Source organism: Physeter macrocephalus, chromosome 5 (genome assembly GCF_002837175.3).
Source record: "Physeter macrocephalus isolate SW-GA chromosome 5, ASM283717v5, whole genome shotgun sequence".
In the NCBI taxonomy this organism is placed as follows: domain Eukaryota; kingdom Metazoa; phylum Chordata; class Mammalia; order Artiodactyla; family Physeteridae; genus Physeter; species Physeter macrocephalus.
The window spans coordinates 50,943,101-50,954,877 of NC_041218.1; the positions used below are offsets into that span (position 1 = coordinate 50,943,101).

Genomic DNA, 11,777 nt, shown 5'->3' on the forward strand with positions numbered 1-11,777 from the left:
CTCTATCTGGATTTCAAATGCTACCTATTTACCTATCTTTTAAAATGCAATAAAGCCAACTAGGTTTTTTTAAACATATAAATCATTTCATTTGAGTGTAGGATCTTGTTTTACCAATAGCGTGCGCCTATCAAGGAGACTACTGCATTCACTGGCTTTTAGCTTTTTACAGAAGCTTAGCCAAAATAGGACAACATAAAAATACCACTAATAAACAACACAACATCTTTACGAATTTAAATACTTAATATGACAGTGAGCTTTAGGTAAGAATATATTATTAGCAAGCTTTCTGCTCTATGACTGGACACAGTTTGCTATTCCTAAAATGGTAACATTAGAATTATTTTTCAGGATTCCTGCAGAGCTGTGCTCATTTTACATCCGTGTGAACTGCTGTCATCACTACTATGTCCAAACCCAGAGGATGAACTGGAAAAGAAGAGAGGGGGAAAATAATAAAAAGAGGAAATTGGTTTTCACAACACACTCAAAGCCTGAGTAACAGAGGAGAACTTTAATTATCTCCAGTCACAGAGAGAGACAGGAAATTTGGACTTTTAATTAGCCATTTGGAGTGCAGTTGGATATTTTTTTAGCTAGATAATTTAAACGCGAATAATTCAAGTCTGACTAAATGAAAGTCACATAATCAGAATGCAGATAATTGAATTTCTACTGCATTCATTAATTCAGTGTGGAGGTGTGTGTGAAGAGTACTATGATGAGCTGTCACAGCTCAATAAAATCTCAGTCAATTAATTTTTTCATTATCTTAGTATTACATCAACAAAAAAGTGGAGTGTGTGTATATATCTATACACACGCATATGTGCACGATGTGTTATATAAATACGTATACATTAAATCAAAATGCAAGGAAATACCTTTCTGAATCATAATCTATATCATTTTCTTTTTTTCCTTCTTCTTCTTCTTCAGGGAAACGTCTGTTCATCAAGGCAAACTTGTGAATTGCTTCTTCTACAGAGTACTTAGTCTGCCCGGAAACACATGCCTCGATGTCTTCTGAATTCAGATGGCTTTGCAGGAAGAGGTGAAGGCTGCTATCTGAAAGCAGAAGTGCATTCTGTAGGACCCTATGTAAAAGAAAAAAGGAGACATGACCAGTGGACGGGGATGGACAATTATAGGGTGGGAAAGAGAAAAACATTAGAAATGTGCCACTGAAGTAATTTCTCTACTATGGCAAACTTGGCATCAATTACGACTCTGCCTATTAAAGGGATGAAAGCATATGTTAACTTTTATTCGATTATTTGGAAATTTAGGTGAGTAAAAACATGAAGCTAATAGTTAAGAACATCTGTTAAAAGAATAACTTCAAGGACATTTCTTCAATTTAACCATCTGTTATGACCATGTGGATTAATTATGGAAATATTTTGCTTAGATAGTCACAGAAATTTATTCTGCTTTTAAAAAATTTACTGCCAACCAGCATGTCAATTCTGTGATCTTTATTGGCTAGGCTGTCATAAAACATCAAAACTTTCAACAACTATTAAAAACTATATTGAAAAGTCAATAGATTTCTCAGCATGTCTTACAGTTTCAAACTGTACAAGGATGCTTATATACATGTTCACAAGGGCTCAGTTGAGAGGTGGCTTTTTTGAATACTTAAGATTGACTAGAAATTTCTACAAAATCTTCAGCAGCACTACCTATCTATTTTAAAATGAGTCCCTAAATAAAATTGCTCCCAGCCCATTTTACCATATATGTAATTAAAGTATGACAATTTTGTAATAAGTACATACTAGCCTTCCCACATGCAAGATCAAAGTTTACAAAGAGAGTACAAATTTCAGCAGGTGCATCAGAACTACATGGAGAATGAAAAACTGCCCTGTAGCAAAATCTGCACGTGCTCAAATTCATATTAGCAGTGAATGTGTCTTTTTGTGAAATGCATGTCAAAGAATACCCTTATATTTAAATAAAAACTGGTTTTCTCTTTTTAGCAAAGATTTTAATGTAGGATAATTTAGTCTCTATTAATAGCTCGATAATGATATAACACAGACACTAAGACCAGATATAGGGGACAAAACTGAAACACTGAAACCCAAGTGTAATTCTGTCCAACATGGGATTTTTCATATAGAGATCTATGAAAAAGAGTATGTATTTCATACCAAATGAAACTTACTTTATATTCTGCATTTTTAAAAAAAGTAATTAGATAAGTAAATCTCTTTTGGCCATTCATATCAATTTACTTAAAATCCAAGGTCACTGGAATATTTCCTTCTCTTCCAGACAAAACAATTATTGCTTCAAGAAGGCAAGCGTCTAAAAATGCACAGTATCAAAACCAAAATCTAGCTGTCCTCTTTGCTTCAAATAGGCTTACAAATGTAGTTTGAGAAATATTCTTCACTGACCTACTAAAAGGAAAAGGAAAACCTTTGTGCCTTTTTAAAAGGCAAAGTCTCAAGCAAAGCAGTTAAATATTTACACTCCCTCCATGTCCTCTGCCCTGGGTGCCCTCAGAAGATGACCATATCACATGATAAAGATTAATTTACCAAGTATAAGGAGTAAAGTAGTAAATCCCTTTTACTACTCTTCGAGATTTATCTTCTACCTTTATAAATGTTTACCACTCTTGTTTTAAATGCTTCAAATCAAGAGAAGATTTATATAGCAACGACCCATTAATATTACCTTGCATTTGCTGTGAAGTTTGAACGGAGTGTTTCCTGTGTCCTTTGTCAGTGGTTTCCTGCCAGCGATGTTACAAGTAACTGTTCATAGGATTATACTTACTGCTCTGTTTCTGTTGGAAATGTATTTTCTTTATAAAATAATGGGTAATCTTTAAAACTGATTTTAGATGGTTTGAGGCATTACACCACAAAAGTAATGAGCACTAATGCCAATGATACTGGACACAAATTCATTTTAGCTTTATTTCATGTCTAAAGCAATTCTACTGAGCCTTGAACTGGTCACACACTGTTATTAACTTGCTAGTGACCTAACACATGGGTACAGCAAACAAAAGTGATCAGAGTCCAGGTTGATCGGGACCTCAAGGCTACTGTCCTTTTTCTTGAGCTATAATTCAATTTCCAATTTTACTGTGCATTAGACTCATTGCCCAGTGTTTTCTTTTCTGCTTAATACTGCCATCTGGAGGACACACAGGTGAACAGCCAGAGGGAGCCCGGCACACCCAGCTTACAATTCTGAACTGGGAGAAGGATGTTCAGGGAACATCTGAACACCCACACAGGCCCTGAGTTCAAAAACATGTGCCAGGCACAGTTTAGGTTTTTTGAATTGCTTCTGTCTGATTGGCTAAATTTATGCCACCGTACTCCATGGGTATGAGTTTTAAATAAGCAAAAATACTTTTTTATTGTATTTAGGATTTTTATTGTCAGTCCAGTATTTCATTCCAAAATTAAAAATACAAAATTTTTAGAGTGTTTTCCCATCTGGTTCAGTGAGCATACTTAGTTCATTTTAAGTAATATCTGGTTTATTATATATATATCAGAGAGTGTTGTGACTGCCATCATAATCTTAAACCTTATTTTTACCTTAGTCATACTTGTGCCACATTTTCCACCAACAAATCTAACAGCAGAAAATCAACTTCAAACTTAATATAAAGAGTACTTTGTGGGCTTCCCTGGTGGCGTAGTGATTGGGGGCCCGCCTGCTGATGCAGGGGACGCGGGTTCGTGCCCCGGTTCGAGGGGATCCCGCATGCCGCGGAGCGGCTGGGCCCGTGGGCCATGGCCGCTGGGCCTGCGCGTCCAGAGCCTGTGCTCCGCAGCGGGAGAGGCCACGACAGTGAGAGGCCCGCGTACCGGAAAAAAAAAAAAAAAGAGTACTTTGTAAAACAGTCAATAAAATGTCATCTTTATAAGCCTCCATAAAAATAAATGTATACAATTTTCAAGCCCTTATAAAAGGAACAAAAAATAGCCTCTAGAATTTTGAAGGAATTTCTGAAAGGATATTTACAACACAAGTCAAAAGTTATTCCTTTCTCCATACCAACTTTTAAATTAAAGCAAAACCTGTTTTTCCTTGAATTAAACACAGCTGAAAATCTTGTTTTCCTCAACGTGATTTTATTAGGTGTATTATATATCGGTTCAGCTGAGAATATATATAGCTATGCAAAACCATGTAATCCTAACTAAGGATGCCCTGAGTCTACTGAACCCAATATAATGATATGTATACACATCTGTATAGCGTGTGGAAGGTTAGCAGTTTGATGTAGGAAAAAAAAGTTAATTCAGCCTGTTTACCTCTTACCATGAGAAAAAAATAAAACCTACAAATCTTCATTGAAGACACTCATGATCTGTGCTGTGGTGCCCTCTATTGAACACAAAGACTTATAAAAATTGTGTGTGTGTGTGTGTGTGTGTGTGTGTGTGTGTGTATAAAACTAGCTGTAATGTTTCCATGGTATCCTTTTGCAAAAATAATTTTTTTATTCAATTCCTTAAATTTTTAAGAAATACAAAACTGTAATACAAAAGTCTACATTGTAAGGTACATGTAGTTATGTTAATGGGGTGGATTCAGTAAAGAAGGAAAGCTGGCTTCCATTTGTGATAGCAATCAAAGGTAGAAAATTAGTAGGAATGCCAATTTCATAGTTAGAAACTTACCAACAGAGTTTATCATTTCGTCTATAACTTCTCTTTTCATAACTATGAGTAAAAGTGACTTACAATTTAAAAGTAACCGGGGGGGGGGGGACCCAAAAGGGAGAGTATAGCCAAGATTGAGGAAAAATGAATATATTTGAAAAATCTCACAATCATACTGACCAAATTTAGCTAGCATTTAAGAGTTCTAATTATAAACCTGCCAGTTCCTGGGATTATTATAGTGCTTCTACTTTTCTTATAATTTCCTTGTCTATAAAATTGAGATGAAACCTGACTCCTAACGTTGTTAAGTATTGAGATAAAACATGTAAAAAGCTAAACATAGCCAGTATTCAAAAAAATAGTATAAATTACTCTTATTTGATATCCTGGCAAAGAAACAACTTTCTAATTCCTCTATGAAGAGTGGCCTGGATATGTACTTTGCTATTAATTATGTATTACTTCACAAATGACCTTAAAATGGAAAAAATATATATGTGTATTACAGACATACACCTATGCACAGAGACAGCAGCATTTTGGTTTCAAAGGGTTTGAACATATATAGCGCTCTTAGTTCATAACTTCAAAACTTACCTAAAAATCAGTTTTAAAAATACCTGCTAAAAATCTACAACACAGGCATGTTTCACATTTTAATGCTGTGGTGTTTCCCTCTCAAGTTCTGAAAGTGCTCTACAAACAAGGTACAGGCTACTAACGGTGGCCCTACTTAATGGGTAACCAACAGGGCCTCAGAGGACAGCAAGGTGGGGTCAGGACACAGATGGCTGGCTGAGTTGCATGTCACATCCAGTTTCCCAAAGTGGGCTTAGGCTGGGGTGACAGAGGGGGTGTACCCGGGGCAAAGACATGCGAGGTTGCTATTTCTACACAAACTAGACAAAGAACATGAAGACCATGCATCAGAATCTGAGGGGCACAGAAAAGAAGGTGGCGAGGACTGGAAGGGCCACAGTATTCAGGGCATTTAGGTCAGGACTGAATCCAACCGTGTGGTATTAGACTCCTTACTTCCTTCAGGTTCAAACCACGCAGAAGCACCAGCTTTCATTTTTAATGTGAAACTCATCACTTGGAGACTAATGTTCACAGACCATAATGGAACAAATAACATCACAAGAGAACTTGGTGTCCGTTTCATGATTTGACTTCTGGATGGTAATCCAGATCCAATTTCAATGAATCTAGCCATCCCTGGTATGTATATAGTTGCTTCCCACTAGAATGGAAGCTTCAAGAGGTCAAGGATATGTGTCCATCTTGTGCAGTCCTATATCCCCAGTACCCAGCCTGGTCCAAAGCAATCACTTAATAAATAGGTTTGCAGAGTCCTTTCCAAGCCATCCTCTGAATGACTTAACTACCCATGAGGTCGGCAATACATGTGTTACATTATTGCATTCTTTCTAGCAAACCAAGGCTCACAGGAATGAAGTGACTTTTCCAAGGTCGAAGAGCCAGAAAACAATCATAAGCCAAGATTCACAGGAGACCTGGAACCCAGTTTCTCAAGCCCCTGACCCACGATACTTTCCATTATGACCTCTGCATCAAATTCAACCAGCAAACTGCCAAACGACACAGCATGCCAGAACAACCTAGAGTAACTAAGCACAACCCCTCTGCAGCCCAATGACTCTCACTCTGGCATGAATCTGGTTGACCAATCGTGCGAGGAAAGGTCATGTTTAAAACAGTGAAGTGATTCCTGGTCGAAAAACACATGCCCTGCACTTAACCAGCAACATAAATATAGAGACACAGGCTGTCCTTTGATCTCAAATAAGGAGATTTCTCTACCCAAAACACATAGCTCCCCAACGCTTATGGGGACTGCAGGATTTGACTAGCTCTGTCCAGGCCTCACTGGTGATGGCCAGTCTGCAGCTTCCCTGAGCAGCATCTGGAGTGACAAGCCACTCTGCAAACTTGGCTGCGGGGACCATGTCTTAAGGGAGAGGCCATTAGCCACCTGGGTCCCATGCAGACAATTATAATTGGAGCTATCCCCAAAGGGAAAGGGCAGAAGAAACTTGACTGGGTCTTTGTCATGCCTATGATACCCTAAAGAACACCACTGTGAGGTTTTCCGAGAACTTGGCTCGGTTAATCAATTCTTCTGGTCTCTTGTCATTTTTATTCCTCTGCCTTCTTTTTCTCTTCCGACCCTCCCTCAATTTATAATCTTGGATGTTTCTGTATGTCTCCATGACCCCCTCAAAGGAAAAGCATGATATCAATCTAATAGAAATAAATGTTAATATTCATGTGAATACTTAATACCCAAACCCTTGATGAGTGAGCCATATGGGGAGAGGGCAGTATATTATTTCAGGCTAACTCAAAGTTACCGTGTAGGAAACTCAAAAGGAGATGGCTTCAGATCCTGAAGCTAGTAGAAAAAGACAGTTCAGGAGACTGGGCCCTGCCACTAACTAGTGGTCATAGGACTCATCCTATTTCCTTATCTACAAAATAGGAAGATAGAAAAATTAGCTCAAAGCTATTTCATTTAAGTGCATTAAAATAATGGCCGATACTTGGATACCACACATTATATGTCAGTCTGTTGTGAGTGCTTTACATTCGTTAACTGATTTAATCCTCTCGACAACCTTATGAAGTAGATACTATTATTACCCCATTTTATAGATGGGCAAACACAGGCACAGAGGAGGTAAAAGACTTGCCCAAGTCCCCAGCTAATAAGTAGCAGAAGCAGGATTTGAACCCAGGCAGTCCGGCCTTAGGGTATGTGTGCAAACCACTGTGTTGTCCCGTGGGATAGGTAGGTATTCCAGCATTCCAGAGTGGAAAAAAAGGGGAATTATAGTAGTGTGAATTCAAGTCACTTTCACTGCAGTGCCAACCATCACCAAGTACCCCAGAGTTAATAACCCACTGAGACTATTCAAACACCAATTAATACTCCGTTATAAACATTCTCTCCAAAGAGTATCATTAAGCTATTCATTTAGAGGAGCTCAGAAGGGTATTAGCAGCCCATCGTAGAGCTGATTTTGGTCTGTCGATCCTAAATGTTGTAAATATAGAGAATTTCTAAGAAGTGCCTTTTTAATAAGGCACATTTGTTTCCTGGCAAATTCTACTTTTGTCAGCTAAACTCCCAAGCAATTTGGCTCTGCTTTATAGCTTAAGGGAGTATATATATATATATATATATATATATATATATATATATATATAATCTGATTCAATTAGTTTATTGTTTTCTTTCTGGAAAGTTTGGTCCCGAATATGAACTGTGTGATGTGAGCCACAAGATGGTGCTCTAATATAGGAAATGAACTACTACTGAGCGTCCCTCCAGAGCAGCTTACTAGCATTTTAGAAACAGAAACATTCTCCATGACTTGATCACAGGACACTCAACTCTTGCAAAGCGCTGTGCTCATATCTCCCATCTGGCTGCAAAAGTTTAAGTTTCTGCACACTTACTTTCTGAGGAAATCTTCCAAACCCTGACGGCGTTGATCTACATGCTGGCGATTGTTCATGTTGAAAAATAGGTTTTTAGATGGAAGTTCTGGCAGTTGTCTTATGAGAAAGAAAAAAAATGTTTTTAATCATCAAATTAAGGTGGTTTAGTTACAGAAATCCCTCAAAATGAAAGCAAATTGTGCATGATAATTATCACACAACTATTATATACATATTATATGGTTATACTAGATAATAAGGGTGCGAGAAAATCAATTAACTTAAAGAAAAAACATTTTTAAACATTTTTGAGGACTTTCATGGTCAATACTCATACAAGTTGGTATAATTCAAGTGATTAATTTTGAATTCAGATGCAGTAGCCAAAAAATACTAACTAAAGCTATATATTGCGATCAAGAAGAAAGCCTACAAAATCCTTCATATTTTATATATCTTAATACATGTCAATTTTTTAATTGAAGTATAGTTGATTTACAATACTGTGTTAGTTTCAGGTGTTTTCCATTGTTTTTCAGATTGTTTTCCATTATAGGTTATTACAAGATATTGAATATAGTTCCCTGTGCTATACAGTAAATCACTGTTGTTTATTTTATATATAGTGGCATGTCAAATTTTAAAATATTGAGTATAATAATAAGGTCTCCTCAATATACTCTTTAAATCACTTACACCAGTAATGCATTACTTTGGAGTCTCTGCCTCAGCCACACAAATTCTCTATATCTTCTTCGTACACAGGATGTTTTCATTGTAAAACACATGCTATTGGTCTGTTTAAAGAAAACAAAAAATATAAGCCTCACTTGAGGAAAAAATGCTTTTCTTATATCTATAACTCCCTATATGACCCCAATATTCATCTAAAGTAGGATTTTAAAAATCAAAAATACATTTGCATTTATGCCAGACTCAAATAGTGCATGTAACCCACCAATATAGCATCCATGAAGACAGCTGGGGTGACATAAATGAGCAGTGTTGTCCTGGGGCAAGGCATGACCCTGCCCTTCCCTGAGTCCTGAAGTAGCTTCCTGCTCACCTATTAGCACTCCCTTCAGAGACAAATCATAACATTAAACAAATCCTGAAGAATAAATGACCAATAAGAGCTCAGGGTCATCCACTGCATTCAACCCCATCCATCCATCCGTGGAGAAGGCTTTGGGGATTAGAAACACCTTCTCTTGGTCCTTCACATGATATCGCAGAAGCTGTTGCGTCCTTGATATGGCCATCGCCACAGATCACACAAATCACCCCAAATCCTGAAATCACTTTTAAACAAGAGATCAGTATTTCCCTTCTCTACTTAGATGTGCAAGGAAGCGTGATCAAGTAAAAAGAGACATGTGGTGCACAGGACGAGTATGTGCATGGAGGACCCAAATTCCAGTCCTGGCTCTGCTATAAGGCAAGTCACTTAAACTCCAGTTCCCTGAATGGTAAAATAGGGATGAAATAGTACATCCCAATTTCACAGGGTTGTTGTTATTAGGATTGATAATATGCACATGGAAAATGTTATCTCTTAATAGTATTATTAGTTACTAGACATTGGTTTCCTTCCAGCTACCTCAAGGCAAACTTAGAAAAAGCCACCCTCAGAGTCCCTACCCAAAGCAAAACAGCAATGCTTCTCCTTTGGGTAAACACAAGGCTGGTAAATATGTGTGTTTCTCCTTTCTGTAAAACAAGAGACTGGCTTATTTGTCTGTTGGTTTTGTAAGAAGACCTCTATTCTGCCTATTAATTTCAAAATTCTATTTCATAATATTTACACTGCCAAATGGGAAATTTTTTTGCCCCCAAGATTTATATCATTTCAAAAACTGTTATCAACCTACCACTTAATAAGCACCCAGCCACTGTTTTCCTTGGAAAGTGTCAGGGATGGTATACATTAGTTCCTAACCGTTCCCATGAAATGTATGGCACAGTTCCTGGTATTCCTGAACTTCCTAAAATTCAAAGAACCTCAGGATGCAGAGAGGTTAAGAGACTTGCTCCAAAAATACTTATTGGCCTAAATCCCATCAAGGACGATACGGCAGCAAACACACTGGATGGAGTCTGTGGCACAATAATAACGTTGTGGCACTTCCCTGGTGACACAGTGGTTGAGAATCCGCCTGCCAGTGCAGGGGACACGGGTTCGAGCCCTGGTCCGGGAAGATCCCACATGCTGCGGAGCAATTAAGCCCATGCGCCACAACTACTGAGCCTGTGCTCTAGAGCACACGAGCCACAACTACTGAGCCCGCGTGCCGCAACTACCAAAGCCCGCGTGCCTAGAGCCCGTGCTCCGCAACAAGAGAAGCCACCGCAATGAGAAGCCCGCGCACCGCAACAAAGAGTAGGCCCCACTCCCCACAACCAGAGAAAGCCCGCGCGCAGCAACGAAGACCCAACGCAGCCATAAATAAGTAAAATAAATTTATTTTAAAAATAATAATAATAATAATAATGTTGTGTGTGTGGATTTCAAAGCACACCAGGGCCTCCCTCTAACGTGACCCTTAGGGACTCAGGCAGCAGGCCGTTTACTCCAGAATTCATGCCCTAACAAGGCCTGGGTGAGTATCCTCTCAGTGCTCTCTCCCCAGAGAGGACCAGGCCACTGCAGGGCCTCTTGAACCTCAGGCAGAGGTGGAGTTCAGTTCAACTGCCTTTCATTTCTCTGCTCAGAATCACTGTGCATGCAATAACTGGAGATCCCTCTGGTGCCTACACCAGACAAAGGTCTATCTATAAGTCCTTCGTTTGCAGGACAAGCTCAGGAGAGGATATATGAAGGACTACCCACCTCGACAGTCCACTAGTTTAAAATTCCAAGTAAATGCTACAACTTCGGAGTTGCCTGGTATCATTTCCCTTGAGGTTAATTTAAGTGCATTCAACACCAGCTTTTCTACCTGCAAAGCTCTATGGGTACAGCATCTAAGTGAGGGTAACTAGAACTCTCCAGTCTCCCCACCCATTCCTAATCGTACAATAGGTAGAAGCCTCTTCAGGATCAGGCTACACTGAGATCACTAATTTTTTAAGTTCCTCTAAATCTAGTTGCTTGTTTCTGCTATCTATCAAGCCAAGAACATTTATTCATTGTCAGTTTATTAGCATCTCAGAGAAACACCAGAGCCGCCACCAAATAACATGTGTGGAACACATTATTTCTGGTTTTAGATGGACATTTCTGAATTCACGTCATGTTATTTATGTAGAAGAGAAGGATCTATACTTTCATTAACTCCCTGAAGATAATTAAATTTCATGCCTACTATAAAGTGTCATAAGGACCCACAAATTTTTTAGAGGAAGTCAAAAGGCAACTAAAGAATTTCATTTCATTTTCAAATGCTTAGTCTTACATACTTGTGTTATAATTTTCCACACAGAATGCATATCTGGTGTGACCTCATGAGTAAAAACAAAACAAAATCAAAATACAAGGCATACCCTGGCAATGGGCTTCAACACAATCATCAAAAAAAGCAGTTCTGGGTTTCCCTGGTGGCGCAGTGGTTGAGAGTCCGCCTGCCGACGCGGGGGACGCGGGTTCGTGCCCCGGTCCGGGAAGATCCCACATGCCGCGGAGCGGCTGGGCCCGTGAGCCATGGCCGCTGAGCCTGCGCG

At 38.8% G+C, this 11,777-nt stretch overlaps 1 protein-coding gene across 1 annotated transcript in view; it reads right to left on the bottom strand.

Annotated features, from left to right (window-relative positions):
* Nucleotides 1-217: 217 nt before the first annotated feature.
* The window catches only part of SNX10 (sorting nexin 10), a 12,906-nt gene continuing 1,346 nt past the window's right edge, over nucleotides 218-11,777 (bottom strand). The window contains exons 2-5 of the mRNA XM_028489470.2: nucleotides 8,814-8,914; nucleotides 8,136-8,234; nucleotides 888-1,100; nucleotides 218-432 (exon numbers count right to left, since the gene is read on the bottom strand). Of these exons, the coding sequence (XP_028345271.1) occupies nucleotides 351-432; nucleotides 888-1,100; nucleotides 8,136-8,234; nucleotides 8,814-8,914 (495 nt within the window). The 3' untranslated portion in view covers nucleotides 218-350. The remainder of the gene's footprint in view (nucleotides 433-887; nucleotides 1,101-8,135; nucleotides 8,235-8,813; nucleotides 8,915-11,777) is intronic.